We start from the raw sequence: 24,255 nt of genomic DNA, 5'->3' as shown, positions 1-24,255 counted from the left end.
GTATCTTCCAGATGTATCCACAACTGCAAGACTACTAACCTCTTAATCATCTTAGTTGAAAATTATGTATTTGAAATCAACCTACATTTTTCCTGCTTTTCTACATATAGAGAGTTAAACTGGACTTTAACTCTTACAATTATTCATATGTTTTGACTTTGGTATGGTATGTTTGATAGTATCATAGCTATTTCTTTTATGTAGGAAGGTATATACATCTTCTTGCAAGTAAATTGATTATTTGGCTAAACTGATAGTGGTTTTCCCCTTTCCATGTGTCTAAAATTCATAAGCTAAAAAGGATTCACTATAATGGGATTGGTACTTGCCAAAGTTTACATCTCTCTACCCTGCCTGCCTCAGCATTAACCTACAATTCTAAAGACAACTGCAGAGGCAAATACATTGAAAGTTAAATAATGTCACAAAATTGCAGAAAAATAAAAATATTATGTATTTAAGAATAGAATTCTTTATATTTAATAAAATAGAATGTTAGTTTTTAACTATGGGCAAAGTACAGGTCATTGTATTATTTAAAAATATCTACACATCATTCCAAGTGATGTACCATTTAAAATCACAAATAAAATTGCCAACAAGATAAAAGTTCCAACCAGCATAATTTTAAAAAAATCTAGAATAGTAATAAAAGCAGTAAAAAGTCCGGCAATGTAGCATAAAGTTTACCACCCAATTATAACCAATGGAATTTGTCTAGCTTAAGAGACTTAAGGCATGAGAATAACAGCTTGTACTATACCCACTGTCTGCCACATGCCATGGTTGATGATTGGGCCACTGCTGGTCACCCGGCCAATTCCATTATACTTGAGTTGCAGCTCTAACCGTCCATTGCGCAAAGCCAAGACTATCCAGGTTCTGTCTTGATGGCCTCCAGCAAAAAAAAGGATACCTTCAGGATCGAAGGTTCTAAAATCAAATTCAGCTTCAAATCTGGACACATGAGAATAAGAAGGAAAAAAAGAGTTAAGTTGGGAATACAGTCTGTTTTCCAGACACTTATACTTTCAGACTACCACCATCTGATTAAAAAATAACTACCAGCCATAGAATCATTGGGGGATGATGAAACAAGACACCATCAGGCAAACCCCAAACGTTGGGCATTTACATTCAAAGTCAGCAAGTACAAAAGGTCAGGTTTTGCACTGTGATTATCAGGCATAAAACAAACAAGTCACATGTGATGTTTCAATTTAACTGATTTATTGCTAAAAGCCTATGCATAAGAATCTTCTCCACTAAGGTCTGCTTAGAGTTAGGTAAGAGTCAACGGCAGCCCAGGGGGGTTGGACTCAGTTCTGTCTCTGGACAAGTAGCGATTCTAAGCTGATCCCTCTTTTCGCCCCACCCTGGCTCTGCTATTCCTTCTCGTACAGTGATGTATATTTGGTCATTTTTTTTTTTATCTCCATAGTTTGTAGTATAGGTAGTCCTACACTTACAACCATTTGTTTAGTGACTTTGTGGCACTGAAAAAAGTGACTTATGACCATTTTTCTCACTTATGACCATTGCAGCATCCCTATGGTCACGTGACCAAAATTTGGATGCTTGGCAATTGGTTCAATATTTATGATGGTTGCAGTATCCCGGAGTCCTATGTTCACCTTTTGTGGTCTTCTGACTACCAAAGTCAATGGGGAAGCCAGATTCACTTAACAACCATGTTACTAACTTAACAACTGCAGTGATTCATTTAATAGCTGTGGCAACAAAGGTCATATAATGGGGCAAAACTCATTTAACAACTGTCTTGTGGAACAACAGAAATTTTGGGCTCAATTTAGTCGTAAGTCAAGGACTACCTGTAGATGCCATTTTGTGCACCAATTATTTTCATGTGTAAATTGATATATTTTAAGGACGATAGTCTTGGCAGGAAATTATGGGAAATTTCAATCAACCATTATATCGCCTTCCCCAATAACTGCATTCTATCTCAGGGCTTTTCAACCTTTTCACCCATTGTACCACTTTTAGGATATGGAAATATCCGAGTACCACCAGTCGCCTAGCAAGGTGTCAAAAACCTGATGACTAAAAAAAAAGAGGAAAAAGTGATAAAGTAACAGGTAGTCCTCGACTTACAACAGTTCGCTTAGTGACTGTTTGAAGTTACAATGGCACTGAAAAAAGTGCCCCCCAAGCCACAGCCGAGCAAGACACCTGCCTGCCCACCTGGCGGTGTCTTCCTCCTGTCCGAGGTTTTCATTGTTGTGAGCATTTCTGTTGAGGATTGGCAACAGGGGTGGGGGTGTTTGGTTTTTGTTCACCCCATCTGCTGGGTGGTTGCAGCAGGTTTTGGTCACTTCACATGACCCTGGGACACTGTGACCATCATAAATATGAATCAGTTGCCAAGCATCTGAATGTAAATTACAAGACCCTGGAGATGCTGCAACATTTCAGCTGATCGGCGCTTCTTCTGGGCTCAGCAGAAATGCCAGGATCAATGCTGCTTTCCAGCTGATTGGTGCTTCTTCAGGGCTCAACAGAAGTACCAGGATCAGCACCGAGCTCCAGCTGGAGTCTGGCACTGATCCTGGTGCTTCCACTGAGCCCTGAAAGCCCCGAAGTGCCAATCAGCTGGAAAGCGGTACTGATCCTGGCGCTTCCGGTGAGCCCTGACAGCCCTGCAGCTCCAGCCATCTCTTGCTCAGGCTTGTGCGGTGCTGCAACTGGTTCAGCTCATTCCCCTTCCCACTACCACTTTTCTAGGATGGTTGCGTACCACCTGCCAAGTGCCAATGTACCACAGGTGGTACCCATACCACTGGTTGAAAAGCCCTGTTCTAGCTGATCCCAATCCTAGAATTCATTGACCCCTAAGCTAGTATACTTGTGATGTCTGTGGCATCATTTGAAGAGGAAATTACCCTGAAACAAGAAAATGAATGACACATTTGTTGTGTGTTCTAGTGAAAGTTGTTAACCTGGTAGCAAGAGAGATAGCTGAAAAGGAAGAGAGAGAGTTCCCAACCTCTCCTTGTTCTGCAAACAATTCTTCTATAACACACTGTCTTATCATTGCTGGAAAATGTGTTAATTTTTTTCAAGAACTATAACCATATGTGGACAAGACATATGACCTGCTGCTTCTGCCACCAAAACATTCATATGACTGCTGACATTTCTTCAATGACTTTTTGCTGTAAGAAACCTTCAGAAAGGAAGCTTGCACATATATTGCTGACCATGCACTATAGGTTTTCGATCATGTGGTAAGCTACTCACATCCCTCTCATAAGAACTGTATTCAGTGGATTGCAAGCCACTGATATAGGTAATGGTGTGCACAGCATCAGACCAAGCCAGATGCATTGTTCTTTTACCCCTTATCTGTCATGTGTGTTATCTACAGAAAGAGCTTGTAAAGAGGTCTTCTGGTATTTCTTTATTTCATATAGTTAGATTCTGATATACACAAAGGAAAAGATGAAAAGAAGAACCTGGAACTTACAAAGGACAATGTTGATGTTCAAAGATGTATACATTGATGAACAATGTTTTATGCCATCAACTAGCAAAGTTAGTGCCCATGCATAAGAGACAGAATCAGTATTTTAACCCTTCAACCCCTGCCTCAAAATGGAAAGCTCCTTATCTGGGAGGAGTTCAAGACATGGAGGAAGATCAAAGTGAAGAATATCTACTACGGCTCTTAAAATCCCAAATCCTCAAATTTGAACCCCAGCAACTCACATCACAAATGGTCTGCAGCCAAAGACTACCCATCTTGGCATATATAAGAACTCCTGTAAGGATTCCAGTGACATAAAATAAGGGCATAATTTTAATTGTTATTCAGAACTAAGCATCACTAGGCAATTCATCCTTAGTTAAGTCTTAGAATTCCAGCCCAGGATGACATACCTAAATTGCAAAGAAAGGAAAATCAAATTCTTTTAAGAGGGAAAATTATTATTTAAATTGCCTTTAAACAGCAATTCTCACCTTGTGGGTTGTCTCCTTTTAAAGGTTAGTTTGATGACAGGTGTCCCACTAAAAATTCTTCCAAGATAGAGGGATTTAATACTTTTTGTAGTAGCAAATGGTACACAAGGCAGAATATCCTGGGGGAGGGAGAAAAGTTTTTTCAAGACATTCTGCTTAGATTGAGATCAACAATTACAAAGAGGTGTGTGTGTGTTTGCGTGTGTGTGTGTGTGTGTGTGCATGTGTGTGTATGAATTATATTTACATCATTCCTTGATTTTGTACTGTCCTGGAAAGCAGATATAGTAAACTAGGCAACCAGCTTAGCTGTAGATTTCACAACCACATTTTACTATGACTGATGTGTCCAAAATATCACTGTAAACATCTCCATCAAACAGCCTTTTCCCTACTTAAATATCACACACCACTTAGCGATAGAAATTCTGGCAGTCCTGATTGCCACTGTTAAGCGAAATCACTAGGGGTTATTAAGTGAGAATGTCACATGGCCACCATTTACAACCCCCTGCCTGCTTCCCCATTAATTTCTGCTTGTGGCAGTTGGCAAAAAAGATCACAAATGGCAACCACATAACTATGAGACTATAACTATGGCCAGAGGTTAAGTACTACTCATTCAGCATTGTTGCAAGTTTGAATGGTTGCTGAATGAGTGGTTGTAAACCAAGGGCTACCTGTATATTATTATTATTTTGTTCAGTCATATAGCACATCTTTCTGATGTAAAAGACCATAAAACAAGTCCATTTAACGGATCTTTGGTGAAAAAGGCTGAATAGCAGCAGGCAGAAAACGTTGGAGTGAAAGACCCAGAGAGTCTGTTGACTGAAGGCAACTTTGTGTAGGAAATCCTGGACTTACAACCACAATTGAAATTGAGCAGAGCAGTCATCAACTGAGACAACCATGTGACCATTTCACTCAATGACTGCAATCCCAGTTTTCCAGTTGCTGTTGTTACATGTTTATGTGGGTCATTAAATTGCCTTTTTCTGCAGCTGTAGACCCGCCCAGTTAATATGAAGGTGCAACCTTCCTATTGAAACCACGTTGCACCATCCTGCAAGTGGGCCCCATTCTCTTGATGGTTGGAAGACTTCTTCTCCAAACTGCACAATTTGAAGAGGTCTTCCAACAAATGCGAGAGCAATCACATTTGCTAGCCTTCCCACAAATCTTTCTAGCCTTCCGAATGCTGGCATTCACCAGCTTGCTACCCTAGGAAACTGATGAATCTTCAGGATTTGAGATCTGTTCCTGAAGCCCACTGAAGGATTTCCTCTCCCTACATAATCATGGGACACTTGGCAATCAACCATAAATACGAGCTGGTTGCCAATGTAATCATGTGACAAAGGAGTGGCGGGTGGAGAGACTTTTTACAACATCTAGAAGTGCTTTACAAGCTATAAAATATCATTTTTAAGGCTGTTGTACGTTTGAACAGCAATTAAACAACCACTTGTAAGTCGAGGACAACCTGTAAGTTCGTATCAGAAATTTCATTTGGCAAGATAAACAAGCCACACATGCTGTATGAATGAAACTGAAAACCAAAGTTTTAAGCATGCATCTTCCCTATTCATGATAGGGAACACTGTCTTGTATTATAATTTATATTATTATATAGACAAACAGTATTTTAATAAATTGTTCTCCAGACTAAAGTGAAGGGAATGAGTTAAACTTTTCACTTTATACACTGCTATCTCATAAACTTTAGGCTCCATTTGTGTATTTCTTCCTGCAGAATAGAAGTATTAAAATACTACCTCACAAGTATTCATATCACTGGAGAGTTTAATTCCGCCTTTTCCATTGCAGTAGCAAGTATAACTTCCTTGTGAATTAACACATGTTTGCTCACAGAAGTTCTCTTCACATTCATCCACATCTATACAACACCAATAAAAAGAAAAGTAGAAAATTAAATTGTTGTATTTGACTTAAGATATATTTTAAAACAGTAGTAGCAACCGTGAAGAAAAATCCAACATGTTATTCTTTCTAGAGAACTTAGTTTGGCATTGCAAAAAAATATTCCATTTCTGGGCCACTTCTCTCCTCCCATATCTCACCCCTTTTAATAAAAATAATCAATATCTTTGATTATTTTTTTATTTTTATGAGAGTAATGCCATTTCTGTGTTTTTCTTATAACACGATAGGAAGTCAGTGGTGACATTTTGCTGTCCTGCTCAATGTATGACATTGAAGCAGTAAGATTGTAATGCAAGATACCATCTGGTTAACCATGAATTGGCATATTTCATTTGTTACACTCCAGGTGAGTGATTGATGATCAATTGTTATGATGAATTCCTGACCCCACAAATATACATGCAGAGCATCGATTGCCCATTTTAGTGCATAGGCTTTTCTTTCAATGGTGTTATATTTTTGTTTTTTGGGGAGGAGCTTCTTTGAGAGGTAGATCATAGAGTGGTCCATTCCTTCATAATTTTGGGTAGCATGGTACCTAAGCCTATGCTAGTTGTGTCTATAAAACAGAGGGTTGGGGGAAATCCTGTCCTTTCAATACTGGCTTCCCACACAATGTGTCTTTTATTTTTCCAAATACTTCCTGAAATTTTATCCTTGAGGTTTGTTTCTCATTAGGTCTGTGAGGGGTTGAGTCACAATAGAAAAATGAGGTATGAACCTGTGATAACACCCTGCTAGAACAAACTTCTTCCTTTGTTTTGGGGGCTTCCCCAAAAGCAAAACAACTTGTTTCAGGGTTTCAACCTTTCTATATTCTGGTTTAACTTCTCCCTTTCCAATCATAAACTCCTTATATCAGGTTTCTTGATATCCCAGATGGCACTTTTCTGGGTTCATGGTTAGGCCAGGTTTTCCTAAATTATCAATTATTAACCTTAAATGTTGGAGATATCTTTCCCAGGTCTTGATATAGAGCAGCGGTTCTCAACTTGTGGGTCGCAACCCTTTTGGGGGTCGCACAAGCCTTTCACAGGGGTTGCCTAAGAGCATCAGAAAACACATATTTCCGATGGTCTTAGGCAGGACTTGTCAACCGCCTTCTCTCCCTCCCCCCATCCGCTCCACCTCACTTGTTTGTGGAAAATATGCTGCTTGGCGGCAGTCTGCATGAACTCTACCAAATGTGCCCTGCAGGGGGTGCATGAAGAGCGCAGAGCAAGGCCCCGCCCTCCCCAGAGACTCATTGTGCAGCAATCAGATTGACTTCTTCTCGTGTACGCAGGTCAGCGAAGGGGAGACCACCGCAGCACCCAACTCTTGTGCCCGTCAGCTGGTGATCCCCAAACTTGCGCTTATCCACCAGGAGGTCTGGCGACGGCCGCAGGTCTCCTTTGCCACCCCACTCCTCGACTCCTCCTCCGCCCGTTCATGTCGAGCCTGCCGGGGCTTGACAGGAAGAGAGGGAGGGAAGGAGGAAGGGACTCCTCCTCCTCCTCTCCTAAGCTTCAAAGCACGATTGGCTTCCCATGGGCACCTCATGAAAGCGGGGGAGGGGGGAGAAGCAAAGGGGGCAAGAAAGCTTGTGACGAGCTCAAAGGAGCACCTGTCAGCATTGGTGATGAGAAATTCCCCACAAACCCAGGGAAGCGGTGGAGAAAAAGAGCCCCCTTTAGGAGGAAACCACCACCTTCTCCTTGGCTTTGCGCTCTTCTGTTCCTTGGCAGCCGGGCTGGCAAGCCTCTCCTGGCTGGAACTTCCTTTCCTTCTCTCCCTCTTGGTCTCTTCCTCCTTCCCTCCCTCTCCCATTGTCCCTTCCTTCCTTCCTTCCTTCCTTCCTTCCTTCCTTCCTTCCTTCCTTCCTTCCTTCCTTTCGCCTCCCTCTTTGTCCCTCCTTCCCTCCCTCTTTCCCCTTGTCCCTTCCATCCTTCCTTCTTTCCCTGTTGTCCAGGATCTGGGCAAGCCTCTACAGCTGATCCACGCTTCTGCAGCTGTAGCTGCTCTCCTTGGCTCCTGCCCAGCAAACTTGCTCGAGCTTTGCTAGAAAACGTATCGACTAATTTAGCAGAAGCGTGAATCAGCCGTAGCCTGGCGCTGATCCTGGAGCTTCTGCTAACTTAGCAAGCGGCATGTCTTTCAGCGAAGCTGAGCAAGTGAGCTGGGCGAGCTCTCCTCTGTCTCTGCCTGTGCACAGGAAGGTTTGCCAGCAGTAAAGCCACCAGCCACGCTGGCAGCCTATCCCCCTCCCCTTGTCCCTTCATGGGCATGGAGGGGGAGGGAGGAAGGAAGGGACGAAGAGGGAGGGAAGTAAGGAACAATGACAGAGGGAAGGAAGGAAGGAACAATGGAAGGGAGGGAAGGGAGGAAGCGACAAAGTGGAAAGGAAGGAAGGAAGGGAGGGAGGGAGGGACAAGGGGAGAGAGGGAGGGAAGGATGAAGAGACTAAGAGGGAGAGGAAGGAAAGGAAGGAAAGAAGGAAGGAAGGGACAATGGGAGAGAGGGAGGGAAGGAGGAAAGATTAAGGGAGGTGAAGGAAGGAAGGGACAAGGGGAGAGAAGGGGGGAAGGAAGGCACCCACCCCAGTCCCATCCCAGAGACCCACAGATTCCCCCCCACAGGCACTCTGCAACCTGAGTGATCAGCTGGCCACATCCCCTGGCCATTGATCACGTGACCCTGGGACACTGTGAATGTCATAAGTATGAATCAGCTGTCAAGCATCCGAATGTAAATCACATGACCCTGGGGATGCTGCAACAATCGTAAGTGTGAAAAATGATCATAATTCGCTTTTTCAGTGCTGTTGTAACTTCAAACAGTCACTAAGTGAATTGTTGTAAGTCGAGGACTACCTATATTTTCCCATTTTTTTCCTTTTTTTTTTTTGGTCAAGTTTTTGATACCCCCCGGCCAGCTGGATGGGGGGGTGGGGGTCACCACAACATGAGGAACTGTATTAAAGGGTCGCGGCATTAGGAAGGTTGAGAACCACTGATATAGAGTATTGTGCAAAAAGGTTAGTCAATTGTGAAAAAATGCTGTAAATTAAGGATGCTTTCAGAAATAGAATTTTGAACAGTTTATTTTTATCAATTAGCAAAATGGAAAGTAAATGAACAGAAGAGAAAGCCAAATCAAATCAATATTTGGTGTGACCATCCTAAACTATTAACACTTCTAACATTATTAACATTGTTGAAAGCATTCTTAATTTACAGCATTTTTACACAACTGCCCAACACTTTTGCACTGTACTGCATATGAGATCATCATCTAGATAGGCAGCATATCATTCCCCTTGACCTGGTGAAATCTTGTTTACTAGACACTTAAAGTGCAGGGTACTCCATGTAGATTAAATGACATTAGCTTAATTAAAAGTGAACTTATGGCGTAACAAATGTGGTTTTCTTTTTTGAATGGCATTCCAGTGGAATTTGCCAATATCCTTTGGCAGGTGAAAAATACCTGGCTCGATCTCTAGGCCATCCAAGAAGCCTCAACTCTTGGCATTGAATACCCATTGAACTTTGCCTCTTGGTTTATTTGCTAGAAGTCTATGCAACACTGTTTTTGCCCATTAATATGACTGGAGAACACCAGTCACTTACAGATGGTTCTGGAGCATCTTGTGTATTCCATTTTAACACACCTTTCAACTGTTCAGGAATCCTATAGAGATGCTGTCTACTAGGACAAGTTTCTCCTGTTTTTATTCTGTGCTCTTATTAAAACAGTTTAACTCTTCAGTTAAAACTGCTGAACTACAATAGTCAAAAAAGCTAAAGTGGTAGCAGATTAAGTAAAATAATCAATAACCAGAGCACTGTATTTTCTACCTAAGAATGCTTTCATTTGAGAAAGTTGGGCTCTCTCAATGCTGGCCTCCAGAAGCAAATAAAGAAATTAGTGATTTGCAAGAAATTTGAGTATAAGCCTGCACTGAATTTCCCAGTCATTAGATGATTTTTAAAATATATTGGATGACAATACATTTAAAGGAGAATATCTGTAGCTCAGGGTTGACATGAGAGGCCCCTTTGGTGCTCTCTGAACTTGGTTGTTTTCTTGCAGACGTTTCATTATCTAAACTAGGTAACATCATCAGTGCTAGACAATACATTTATTGTACCTTTTAAAAATTATTCTTATAAAAATATTCATCATAATGCTTGATATAATCTTTCTTAAAAACATCAAATTTGACTCAATACTCTATCTGCTTATTTTTCAACACCCACTTGCCATCTAGAGGTATATAGGAAATTAACAGCAAAGTAGGAAGGCAACAGCATACACTGATTGAGGGTAAGAATTCTCATGATAGAATTTAATTCTACCTACTAACCTTTGCAGGTCTTCGTGACCTCATCATAAGTATAACCAGTATCACAAACACATGAATAAGACCTTACTAAATTTTTACACTGAGCTTCTCCACAGATCCCTGCTGTTGCAGCACATTCATCAATATCTGAAAAAGAGCAAAAAGTAAAGACAATCAACAATAATAATCAGACTATCAACTATGTTTCACAGGCCTGTCCCTCCATGTTATACCAAGTCTGCAACTCATTCTCTCTCTATTGTTATAATGGCATAATGGAATTAGGAAATGACTTCAGCCTCCCCAGAAACAAAAGGCTGGTATTCTGCAAGATATACAGCACTTCTGGATAAATGCTAGAAAAATTATTAAAAATGTGAACACTGGGGATGGGAGCAGAGAGGAGGAGAATCACAGGAAAAAGTGTGATAGCAATGTTAGAAAAGGGTCAGGGTTTTGAGACAAAAAGGATCACAGGATAGGAAATTACCAGCTGTTTGGCTGGGAAAAGCTTATTTCAGTTAACAATGAGGTTTTTGTACATAGTTCCTTAATGGAACAGGGCATATAGATCATGTTTACATGCACATTTAATTTGTTTCTCCATACTGAAAATGAGGCATCTAATGTAATGAATGGAGGATACACAGTCAAATCTTGCAGTGTAGATAGTAGCATATGGCACCACCCATTTTTCAGCAACTAGTTTGTACAAAGCAAATTTCATGCAGAATAGTATAGCTATATCTGTACATACCCACCAGGCCATTCCCTTTTAGGTTAAGCAATGTTATGCACAGCATAGAAAAGAAGTAAACCAAAGAAATTAAAGGCATCAGAGAAGAAAAAGGGAAGAAATATAACCAACACTAGTTTATACCAACATCATTCCGTATCATTCTATACTTAGAAATTCTCTTTGCTTCTGACAGATTTGTCATCTGCTTCATATACTGCCTGTTTTCTTAAAGTATGTTCTGAGGATCTCATCAACTTTATCTTGCTGTGACTTTCTCAGCTTTCACCTTCCTTTTAACCCATTAATTCACTCTGCATTTATCTGTTGGTTGTGGAATTCTGATTTTCATTCATTCTCTATGACAAACTACATCATTACAACTATTCCTTTAGTGACTGTTCAAAGTTACAATGGCATTGAAAAAAGTGACTTATGACCAGTTTTCACATTTATGATCCCTGCAGCATTCCCATGGTCACGTGAATAAAATTCAGGTGCTTGAATTTTTTATGACAATTGCCCAGGGCCATGTGATCACTATTTGTAACCTTCCCAGCTGACTTTTGACCAAGTAAATGGGAGAGTCAGATTTGCTTAATGGTTGCAGTGATTTGCTTAACAACTGTGGCAAAAAAGTGGTAAAGTGGGGCAAAACCTAGTGAACAAATGCTTTGCTTAGCAATAGAAAACTTGGGATCAATAGTGGTTGTGAGTCAAAGACTACCTGTCTCTCTTCTTTTTATATTCATCATTCAGTTTTTCATTCAGTACATATTCCTTTCACAATTATTCGTTCTTAATCCTATTTTTCCCTGTTTTACCACACATTGTGCCATGGTGGTATAGTGGTTAGAATGCTGTATAGCAGGCTATTTCTTAAATACCCCATTCCCAATGCATTTAATTTTTCTGTTTCTTCTGAAACATCCAATTTTCAATTCAATAACAAAAATGAATAGAAACACACTCTTAATAGAGGCATTTTTCCACTTCTATACATTTTCATTTACTTTAACAAACATTCCTTCCTCATAATGTGCTTTTTTTCTACCAATTTTTGCATGTCTTAAAACTTCTGTATACCTTTTCCTGATCTTTAGTAAACCTTCTACCAAGATACAAAAATTAATCTACTTGCTTTATTTTCACCATTTATATATTATTTGCAATTGTTCCTTATCAAATGCAATAACCTTGACCTTCGCTACATTAATTTCCATTCTTTTAGTTGTAATATACAATTGGTTGCAAATGATTTGGATTTTCAGGCAGCCACACAGTATCATCTTCATACAGAGGCGTACACCCACTCATATCTCCCAAGCAGGCATTATTTACACTTTTCTCATAATAATATAATTGGGTTAAGAGAAATGTGCTTTTGATACTGAGCAGTTGCAGGAAATGTAGCCGTAATAAAACAGCCCTCCGCCCCTTGAGATAAACTAAACTTTCTAAATGTCAAATTTTTACATTGTAAGTAAATATGGCATAGAGAGCTGGTGTGTGTAATAATTAGGGCAGTAGCTAGAATCCAGGAGACTCTGATTTCTAGTCCTACCTTAGACACAAAGGATGACCTTGAGCTAGTCATTCTCTCTCAGCCCTAGAAAGGAGATCTTGCCAAGAAAATTGCAGGAACTAGTTCAGGCAGTTGTCAGAGGAGTCAAGACTTACTCAAAGCACAAACACACACACACACACACACACACACACACACACACACACACAAAGACATAGTACAGGTAGTCCTTGACTTATGACCACAATTGAACCCAAAATTTCTGCTAAGCGAGACCCATTTTATGACCGTGCTCGTCACAATTGTTAAGTGGATCACTGGAATTGTTAAGTTAGTCACATGGTTGTTAAGTGAATCTGGCTTCTCCATTGAGTTGGCTTGTCAGATGGTAACCAAGAGTGAATACATGACCCCAGGGCACTGCAACTGTCATAAATACCAGTCAGTTGCCAAGCATCCGAATTCTGATCACATGATCATGGGGATGCTGCAAAGGTTGTAAGTGTGATAAACAGTCATAAGTCACTGTTTTTGGTGCTTTTGTAACTTTGAATTGTCACTAAATGAACTGTTGTAAGTCGAGGACTACCTGAAGAGTATTTCCCATCTGGTTCTGCCCAAATATGCTAATTCTATTCCAGGTAAGGATGATCCAAACCACCCAGAGAACATCTGGCTCAGAATGGATGATCTATAACGGGTAGTCAACCTTGGCTCTTTTATGACTCGTGGACTTCAACTCCCAGAATTCCTGAGCCAGCTAAGCTGGCTCAGGAATTCTGGGAATTGAAGTCCATGAGTCATAAAAGAGCCAAGGTTGACTACCCCTGGTCTATAACCTTTCAACATGTGTATTTTGACCCCTGGGATTCCAAGCAGCAATTTTAAATGGATCGCACTGGGGGAAATGCTTTTTCCTCTTTCTTTGTTTTGTTATTTCCTTTTTTGTTTCACAATGTTATCATTTTCCATCTATTTATTATAAAAACAAATGTCCAATTAGGCAGAATAAGTTATCTAAATACAGATTCTAATTGATCATGAACTTACGGTGATTTTGGAGCAGGGGGTTCTCAATCTATCTAATTATTAAAAGAAGAGCATCTTGCAAGCATAATAAGAAACAAAAGAAATTTTCCACCTCAGATGGAAGGTACCTCCAAGATGCCTAAAAACTGCCTCCCAGTGTGATTAAGTGGAGGAAAAAATATGTAGAAATTTGACCTTCAGTCTTTTGATAGAGTGTGTTAATGAAGATGTAAAATGCTCTGCCTTGATATACTTGGAAAGTACAATATTAGAATTCCAGAAGCCGAAATACTAAAGTCCAACTTGCGCATTGTAGTTCAGGTTTAACATGAACACACTTTCTTAAAACAAGTTTACTAAATTCAAATCAGAATTTCCAAGTGGATTTCATCATGGTATTGAGAGTAAAGTATTGAATTAGAGCAGTGGTTCTCAACCTTTCTAATGCCGCGACCCAATAATACAGTTTCCCATGTTGTGGTGACCCCCAACCACTTATACATCACTGGGTGCCAGGGGCGTGGCCAAAGGGGGAAAAAATGGCGGACAGCCTTGTTTGGCGACCCCCGTGAAATGGTCGTTCGACCCCAAATGGGGTCCCGACCCACAGGTTGAGAACCACTGGATTAGAGCTAACAAGATGCAGCTCCCTAGTCTGTTCTCAGCCATGGAAGCTCTTTAGGTAATATGGAGCCAGTTGCTCTCTTTTAAATATATGTTTGATAATGGAAAAATAATAGCCAAGAGTGCTACATTTGAGAGCAAGCAACAGAATTTCATTTTTAATGTGTGCCAGTGTGCCCACAGTAAAAAATGACAATAAAGGCTATCTCATCTCATTTCATTTCATCACCCAGCACACTTGGAGGAAAGGCAGAATGTAAATTTAGCAAACAAATGAATAATTATACCAACACAAGAAAGTGTCACTTTTTACCTCTCGTCCCCACAAAATATTTTGAGAAAGGGCAATTTAAACGAGAGGATTTGCAAAAGGCGATATACTCAGTAGGCCTGGGTAGCACTTCAAAATTAATAAAAGGTAATTCAAAGGAATGGGGATGCAATCATAGCATCCATCTGCAAATTTTTATCCGTGATTCAGGTAAAGGACTAGGCTACTTTAAAGAGCTACAGACAGATATTATGTTCATACCCACATGTTCTGAGGAACATTTTTTAAACTATTTCCAAAGTGCTGCACATCCTTAATGCCTATCTCTGTACTCACACTGTTTGTCCATTTTGATCTCCTTTGCCAGCTGTTTTTCCACAAATAAGCTATAAAATACGTTTATAGCTCCCTCCCCATATAGATATTTTCCACAAGGCACTTATGAGCTAAAGAGAATAGCACAAGAAAATTCTGCTGATGATGTTACTTAGTTTGGTAATGAAACATTCAGGAATTATATTAAAACAAGCTTGGAGAAAAAAACACAGCCAAAATTTTCCAGATGTATTGGAATTGCAACTATGCTAGCTGAGTTTGTTTTAATTGTTAAAATGTTGGCATGCTGCTTCTCATTGTAAAACAAAGCTAAAATAGATGTAGATAATCAATATCCTCCAGGAATGTTTACAATTGAGTTATTACTCTTTCAATAACTCAGTGTTTCACAACCTTGGCAACTTTAAAATGTATGGACTTCAACATTATTGAGAGCTAATTTAGTCCAGTGGAGACTATGAATTCTAATTCTACCTTACACATGAAAACCCTCTAGGTGACTTTGAGCCAGTCACTGTCTTACCTAATCAACTCCACAGGGTTGTTGTTGTGGGGAAAATAGGAGGAGAAATGTATGTTGGGTATGTTTGCCACCTTATAAAAATAATAGGCAGGATAAAAATAAAAAAAGGAAATTACTGATTGGGGAATTCTGGGAATTGAAGTCCACATATCTTAAAGCTGCCAAGTCGAGAATCACTGCAATACATTGTCTCACAAAGGGATATTTATCACTAGGTGACACTAATGAAGATTTCATGGAACAAAAAGTAGATACCGTCTATAATGCAAGGATGCAATCCTTTCTGGAACTATCTAGCCAAGTCTGCTTAACTTGCTGATAAAATAGCCCTAATGAGGTATGTTCAAAAGAAAATGTGAAACCCAAAACAATGTTTTGCAAATACTTCAAACTGCAAAAGCTGGAGTGATGCCCCAAAACAAAATGGTGCCTCAAGCATATATCTCAGCCTTTGCAGAATGTGGTTTCTCAGCAACAGCTTCAGTTAGTTTGCCGCTACTATACAGCTCTTTTCTTCCTTTAACCTTTTCTCTCTCCCCTCCACAATCTCTGTCCAGGCAGCATTATTTTCATTTTATTCTTTACTGACTTCCAGTATGCAGAACATTAAAATTCTGTTCAACAGGCTGAAGCACTATACTTTAAATTACAGAAAACATATCCATTGTTATTGGCCACTTGTCATCAGAACATTTCTGAGATGAATGAGACATTATTTTTCTTTCAGGTGGCTGCACACTTCTTGTATACATGAGGTCATTTTCTAACACAATGCAATGTAATGAAACTAACAAAAACTATATGCTACTTTGCCAAATATTGCTTTTTAGCTCCAGAAAGAGCCTGTTGGCTGGAGCATTTTGGCATAATATGCCAATCCTTTGTGAATCACTCTTTTGCTATGGGGTTGGATAGTTCTGTGGTATGACTGCAGACATGCTTAGGCATGCATTCCTGGCTGTTCCTATTGAAATCTTAAACCGCAGTTGTGAGAAAGTCAGAAGCAATAACAACCGCTCAGTTTAGCATTCAGAATTATTTATGCTAATAAAGATAGCACAGGGTTAATGTGGTTTATAAGTTTTATCTGGATTAGAATAATTTTATTGCTGGCTCGTAAATTCACTTAGAACATATCCACAATAAACATGCTAATCCTCAAGATGCCATTATTTACTTTCATCAAGATATCTACCCTTTTATATAATAATGGAACAATAGACGCAGCAGAGGCACGTAGCTTTCACTCACTCTTACAGAATTTGTGCAGTAACCTTCTCATAAAGTGTTGTTGATAGAACATATCAAAAGATCCAGCAATCATGACTTGCCATAGAGCTTCAGCTGGCAAACTTGGGGTTGGCATCAAGACCAAAAAGAAGAAAGAGGAAGCAGGAAAAAAAAAACTGGAGCAGATCAAATTAGATTCAAAACAGGCTAGTTCGTGTAATGTCAAAGTTGGATTTCATATTATTCTTGTGTATTTCATAGCTTACCTTCGCATGATTTACTGTCACTCATAAGAGCATAGCCAGTGTAACATGAGCAGTGATAGCTGCCTGGTTTGTTATAACAGATCTGTTTACATCCGCCATTGTGATCTGCACATTCATTAATATCTAGAAGTGGAAAAAGACTGTTTCAGTATCCAAACAAACTCCAACAGAAGAATGTGAAACACGAAATTCATCTCTTCATATGTATCATTTTATTAAATTCCACATGTTGTATATGCAAGTTTTTATCATCTCTGATTTAATTTTAAAATCAGTTTACAATGTTTAAATTTATTTATTTATGCAGTTATTCACAAGTGTCTTTTTAGGCTGATTGGAGCAATAAGCTATGCAGAATCTCTTTCAATCAAGCCTTCTGTTATTCTGTTTTAATGGATCCATTGATCTGTTTGCTAATTAGAGTCTCTGTTGTGGTGAGCAGCAAGAGTTCATAGAATAACTCTGTCAATCTTCATCTGGAGATTCCAAAGATTGAACCTTTTATATATATAAAAAATCCATGTTCTGTAAATAAACTATATTTTTGTCCACCCAATAGTCAGAATTATAGACATACAGGTAGTCCTCAACTTACAACAGTAGTGACCATTCAAAGTTATAATGGCATTGAAAAAAGTGACTTATTACTGTTTTTCACACTTATGATCATTGCAACATACCCAACTCAAATGATCAAAATTCAGATGCTAGGCAACTCACTCACATTCATGACGGTTGCAGTGTCCCAGGCTCATGTGATCACCTTTTGCAACTTTCTGACACACAAAGTCATTGGGGAAGCCAGATGCACTTAACAATGTTACTAACTTAAGAACTGCAGTGATTCACTTAACAATTATGGTAACAAAGGTCGTAAAATGGGGAAAAACTCACTTAACAACTCTCTTGCTTAGCAACAGAAATTTTGGGCTCAAATGTGATTGTAAGTTGAGATTTACCGGTCCAAGCAGCTCAGACTTAGACTTACCTTTATCACATATCTCGCCTTCCCAGCCTCTCTTGCAGTGGCAAAGATATCCACCTTTCAGATCTTCACATTTTATAGTACCATCTCTCTGACACGGGTTAGGAGAACATTGATCTGGCAAATCTAGGGCAGAAAAAAAACCTTGTAAAATGTTTATCTTGAATTACACTGTTCAGAACAATGAGACTGGTATTAATTACTCTTCAAACTAATCGTGAGAAGGCATTATTCTCTTAAACAAGGAGGAATAACATTGGTAGAATTGCATCATTCTATAATGTTGTTTTCTAGGCTATATGCCCAATTACAGAAAAAGTCTAACTCAACCAAAGTAAATGAATTTTTGTTCTGGAGACCATTGTGTATTTTTTTTAAAAAAAGAATGGAAAATATTTCTCAATTTACCTTCCTCATTCTAACTTTGAAATCAGCTTTCTGAGAAACTGTTTTCTGGGTTTTTTTTCCTCCAAAAAAAGAAAAGAAAACGAAACCTTGAGACTACAATTGTTAATTTTAGGCAAGAGAAAAACACTACCAACACACCTAAAGTTACTATCTTACTAGAACCCCCTGAAACTATGATACATTTTGTTTGTATAGGGCAGGGGTAGGCAACCTTGGCTCTTTTATGACGTGGACTTCAACTCCCAGAATTTCTGAGCCAGCCCAGGCTGACTCAGGAATTCTGGGAGTTGAAGTTCACGAATCATAAAAGAGCCAAGGTTGCCTACCCCTGGTATAGGAGTTCAACATGTTGAACTCTATACACACATACATGCCAATTAAATGTTAAATTCAATAAATAAAAGAGAATGATATCTAACACAGGACAATGATTCTTTTTGCACTAAGTGTGTATGTTTCACAGAGGTGCAGATTAGCCCACTGAATATGATTATACATCCACATATACTGTACATCCAAAAATGCAGAGATTCCAAAGTGCCTGCATAGATACGGTACATAAAAGCACCCTTTTCTCCCTCATGACTGCATGTATGGCAGGCATAAACATATGCTAAAACAGATGTGAATGTATAGCATATACAAACATATGTTAAAACAGGTAAATGATAGTGTACTAGGCTCTCCCAACTGATAAATCTTTCCTAAACAAGCTAGCTAATTCTTACATATCTTTTTGCTAAAGCAATAAAACATTAGGGAATTTTATATTTTTTTAGCTTTTAAAATGATCAACTGTTTATATTCCACCCTCCCTATGCTGATCTATGATCATAATAAAGATTTGGCTAAGATAGGGGTAGCAGACAGAAAGAGAAAGACAATTACTGAGGGAAAATTATTGAGGAAATTTTTTATCGATAATGATGCCTGAAAATGTCTTCTTCAGAGCTGAAGAAGTTTCTTGGATGAGAAGCAAAACGTCTTCAAGGAAAAAACAAAGTTCAGTTGCCTTTTGGGAAAAAGCACTTTGGGGATGCCTGAAAATGCACTCATGATTTTCTTTATCCTAAAAGCCACGATAAATATTTTTATTTGATTGTTCAAATAAATTATTCAAATAATGACAAGGATGTCACATCTCTAGTCATGAATTTGGTCATGCTATTTGGGAGCCAACTGACTCCTTACTGCAAGTCACCAGGTACACGTAATATGCACCAAAAAGAAAATGGGGCTAAATATAATTATTCACATTCTGCATATTTTCTGCATTTTCTAAAGGGAAGAAAAACCATAATCCAGAACACAAGAGCAATATTGCTGCAGCCTCCCAAAAAGACCAAACAGGAAACAACAAAATGAGCTATTTCTACTTTATTGTCGATCTACATTAACAGACTCTTGCACGTCTGAAAGTACAAACCTCCCACTGCCTGATTACATTAGGGTGGATCCTAAGTTTCTTTCTCTGACCATTATTCAGCTGCATGACCTCTCATCTGATTGTTCTGTAGGTAGCATCTGTTCCCCTTGTTTCCCAGTGTCCTTCTCACATACCATTGTCTGCACACATAGAGATATCTCAATATTTTATTTTTTTATTTATACATGGTGATTGCCTGATAAATAATAAAGCCAGCAAGTTGAACATTAGAATGGCTACTTACACTTCTTTTTCAAAAATTTCTTTTTGAATTCAATTATCATATGGCTATCTCAAAGAAGATGGTCAGTTTATACTCCCCAAGTCTGATCAGACTTGGAATCCTTATTCTGGAGTAAAGCAGTCATCTTTTATTATAGCAAAACATTCTGATGTTGAGCAAGGCAAAAGGGGCGTTGTCTTACCTGAACGCCTTTTCTCAGCAGGATGATGTAGAGTCCAAATGGATGGGTTCTATGACGGCCTTCCTGCCTGGCAGACTGGGTAAAAACTTCGGCCACACCCCTTCCTTTGGGCGTGACCCCAGTTTTGACTTAGGCGAGAAACTTTGTTGGAATTAACCTTGCAGCTCTTTATTATATCTTTATTATATCCCTGCCTAGACCTATCCTCTGGGTGGGCTTGGACTCTACATCATCCTGCTGAGAAAAGGCGTTCAGGTAAGACAACGCCCCTTCTCCAGCAGGATGACTGTAGAGTCCAAATGGATGGGACATACCAAAGCCCTCATGTCCCCCTGGGAGGGAATGTCTAGGCTACCGAACTCTGAGCAGATACGACCTGTTGAAGAACTCTTCTGCCAAAAGCCGCGTCTGCTGCTGCTAGGGAGTCTAAACGGTAGTGTCGAATGAAAACCGAAGGTGAGGACCAGGTTGCGGCCCTGCAAATCTCTTCCACCGGAGCTTGCGTTAGCCACGCCGCAGATGTGGCTGCGCTCCGAGTTGAGTGGGCAGTCACCTGAGTGGGTGCTGGCAAATCCTGTGAGACGTAGGCCTGCGCTATGCAGGCTCTGATCCACCTGCCTATGGTGGAAGAAGATACCTTCTTTCCCATAGTTGATGGTTGAAAGGACACAAATAATGCTTCAGTCTTTCGGAAAGCCGAGGTGCGTTTCACGTAGAAACACAGTGCTCTCCGTACGTCTAGCTTGTGCCATCTGTGTTCTAGCTTATGTTTGGGTCTTGGACAGAAATCAGGAAGCGTAAGTTCCTGAGATCTGTGAAAGGTGCTATTTACCTTCGGGATGAAGGTCGGGTCTGGTCTAAGAACGACCCTGTCTTTGAAAAAGGTACACAGATCCTTCCTTACTGACAGAGCTGCTAGTTCTGAAATTCTCCTTGCCGAAGTAATTGCCACAAGGAAAGCTACCTTCAGTGATAGGTGATGGAGTGAGCATGTTTCAAGAGGTTCGAAGGGTGCAGATGTCAAGGCTAGAAGGACCCTAGGCAGGTTCCAGGACGGGTACCTGTGTATGACTGGGGGCTTTGTGTTAGACGCCCCTTTTAAGAAGGCATTAATCGCTGGATGTTGTGCTAGGGAAGTTAAGTTGTCGCAGGAGAGTACGGTTGAGAGGGCCGAAATCTGTCTGCGGATGGTATTGACTGACAGGCCCCTATTAAGACCCTCCAATAGGTAGTCTAGGATATTGGGGATAGATACTGCGGTCGGGTCTAGGTGAAGCGAAGCGCACCACCTGCAGAATCCCTTCCATGTAGCGTCGTAAATCCTATTGGTGGACGCCCTTCGTGATGCCTGTATGATCGATATCACCCCTGCAGAATAAGATTGTTTAGTTAAGCTTTGCCGCTCAAATGCCAAGCGGCTAGTTGTAGCCACTGGGGATCTGGGTGTACAAGCTTGCCCTGACTGAGTTTTACCCTGTCCGGGGGAATCCTCCACGGAGGTGATATCGAAAGGTCCACGAGGTCGGCAAACCACGGGCGCCGTGGCCAGTGAGGGGCAATGCAGACCATTTCTGCGCCCTCCAGGATCATCTTGCGTATGGTTGCCGGTATTAGTGGCAGCGGTGGGAAGGCGTACAGGAGTTGCGCCGGCCACCGGCACCTGAGAGCATCCGTTCCCTCCGATCCCGGGGACGGGAATCTGGAGAAGAACCTGGGGAGTTGTGTATTCTTGTGGTTGGCAAATAGATCTAGGTGCGGTTGTCCGAACCTCCGGGAGATCTCCTCGAAGAGAGCCGGGTCCAGACGCCATTCCGACTGGTCCACCTTGGCTCTGCTCAGGGAGTCCGCCTGGGTGTTTGTTTCCCCTGAGATGTGTTCCGCTCTGATGGAACTCACATTGGCTTCTGCCCACCGAGCCAGAACCAATGCTTCTTTCATTAGTTCCACTGATCTCGTTCCTCCCTCCTTGTTTACATGTGCCTTGGCTGCTACATTGTCTGTAAGCACGAGGACGTGTCTCCTCGTTACTAGGTGTGAGAAATGACGGAGGGCCAGGTGTATGGCCCGGAGCTCTAGCCAGTTGATGCTGTGTGACAGGTCCTTTTGACCCCACTGGCCCTGTGCTATCTGGGTCCCCAGATGGGCTCCCCATCCGAACAGGCTCGCATCTGTCGTGAGCGTGACCCTGTTCGGTTCCCTGAATATGCTCCCCTTGAGTGTCATGGGGGATAGCCACCATTTTAGTGATTTCATCACCTGTGCTGGTACCAGCACACTCCTGTTGGAGGTGCTGAGGTTCCTCCTCTGGTAGGGTAGGAGGAACCACTGCAACTCCCTCGAGTGGAGCCTTGCCCATGGGATGATGCCCATGCAAGATATCATCTTTCCCAGGAGCTTCGAGAGTTGTAGCAAGGGCACTCTCCTGATCTTTTGAATTTGGTGGATTAGCTTGGATATGCTGATCAGTCGCTCCTGGGAAAGGAATACCCTGCACTGTGACGTGTCTATCACCGCGCCCAGGTGTTGCAGTCTCCTTGAGGGAATGAGGTGGCTCTTGTTTAGATTGACCGAAAATCCGTGCCCCTGTAGGGTTCGGATTGTGGTCTTGAGATCTGTCCTTGCTTGTTCCCGAGATCTGGACTGAATCAAGATGTCGTCCAGATAAAACTGGACGCGAACCGGAATCAACCTGAGATGGGCCGCTAGTACAGCTAAGATCTTTGTGAATACCCTTGGTGCTGACGACAGTCCGAAGGGTAATGCCCTGTATTGGTAATGTCGCCCCGCGTAGGTAAATCTGAGGAATTTCCGGTAGCTGGGGTGGATGGGGATGTGTAGGTACGCCTCTGTGAGATCTATTGAGGATAGTAGATCGTCTTCCCTGACGCTGGCTAGTATGGACTTTAAGGAGTGCATCTTGAACCTCCTGTACTTTATGAAATAGTTCAGGCCCTTCAGGTCCAAGATTGCTCTCCACCCTCCTGATGTCTTTGGGATGACGAAGAGGATAGAGTAAAATCCTCTTCCCTCCTCCTCCTTTGGTACCTTCTCTATGGCCTGAATTGACAGGAGGTGGACTATAGCCGAAGTTATCAGCCTCGTCTTGTGTGCTCTTCTGGAGATGGGACATCTGATGAACCGGTTTGGTGGGGGAGAGCAGAAGTCTAAGGTCAGGCCATGTCTGATCGTTTCCAGGACCCAGGAGTCGGTCGTGGTCAGCTCCCAGACCCTGATGAAATTTCCTAACCGACCCCCAATGGGAGTATCCTGTTTGGCGTCACTTGGTGCGTTTAAAGGATCTGCCTCCCGCTCCCCTATATGGGCGTCTGGACTGGAACTGGCCCCTGGCTCCCGGGCTCTGGCGATCCTGGGTTTTTTTTTTTTTTTTTTTTTTTTTTTTTTTCTTGTCTCTGCCTTCGCTGACATGTGGGTCCAGAATGGAACCAAATAGGTCTACTCCACTGTATTTGGACGTCGAAAGACGCCATTTGGACCTCAGGTCTGTCTTCCAATTTTTGAGCCATAGTAGCCTACGTGAGGCCACTGTGGCCGCAATGGATCTAGCCGCATACTTTGTTGCGTACAGTGAAGCGTCTGAGACAAATTGCGAGGCCGCGAGGAGCTTGGCCAATGTTTGGTGTATTCTGACCTGGTCTGGAGGCACCGTGCCTTGCAGTTCCCTCAGCCACATGATGCTGGCCCTCGCGAAGAAAGATGAGGAAGTGGCTGCTCTGGCCGCCCAGGCTGCAGCCATATGGGAACGCCGGAGTGAGTGTTCAAATTTCTTCTCCTCAGGCCTCAAGACCTCCGCCATGTCTCCTGGAATCGCGGAGGTAGAAAATAATGAGATTAATGGGTTATCGACAGTGGGAACCTCTAACATGTTAGAGAAGGAGGGAGATAGATTGAAAAGCTTTCTTTCCGCGCTGTTTGGTGCCGGTGGGCTTGCAAGTGAGGACCATTGTTCCTCCAGCGTGGTCATGAAGACCTCCGCACATGGGATGTACTTATCTTGTGGAACCTTTTTGGCAAACAGAGGATTGGCCTCCTTGCTTGTTGAGGGCTTCTCATCCTGTACTGATGTTAGGTTGACTGTGGAAACAGCCTTTACCAGGAGTGATTTTAGGAGCGCTGGGTTAAAGAGTCCAGAGCTCGTTGCCTGCTCAGGTGCCGTCTCCTCGTCCTCCGAGAGGGGCATGTCTGACATGTCGAGGTC

At 41.4% G+C, this 24,255-nt stretch overlaps 1 protein-coding gene across 1 annotated transcript in view; it reads right to left on the bottom strand.

Annotated features, from left to right (window-relative positions):
• GAS6 (growth arrest specific 6) overlaps positions 1–24,255 on the bottom strand; it is a 59,376-nt gene that overhangs the window by 10,147 nt on the left and 24,974 nt on the right. Inside the window, exons 5-10 of the mRNA XM_039349136.1 lie at positions 17,784–17,906; positions 16,796–16,918; positions 10,277–10,402; positions 5,760–5,881; positions 3,982–4,100; positions 768–957 (exon numbers count right to left, since the gene is read on the bottom strand). Of these exons, the coding sequence (XP_039205070.1) occupies positions 768–957; positions 3,982–4,100; positions 5,760–5,881; positions 10,277–10,402; positions 16,796–16,918; positions 17,784–17,906 (803 nt within the window). The remainder of the gene's footprint in view (positions 1–767; positions 958–3,981; positions 4,101–5,759; positions 5,882–10,276; positions 10,403–16,795; positions 16,919–17,783; positions 17,907–24,255) is intronic.

Source organism: Crotalus tigris, unplaced genomic scaffold (assembly GCF_016545835.1).
Source record: "Crotalus tigris isolate CLP2741 ecotype Arizona unplaced genomic scaffold, ASM1654583v1 scf7180000018227.753833, whole genome shotgun sequence".
NCBI classification, from domain to species: Eukaryota; Metazoa; Chordata; class Lepidosauria; order Squamata; family Viperidae; genus Crotalus; species Crotalus tigris.
The sequence above is the reverse complement of the archived record's forward strand: the minus strand, read 5'-3'. Positions and strand labels throughout refer to the sequence as shown.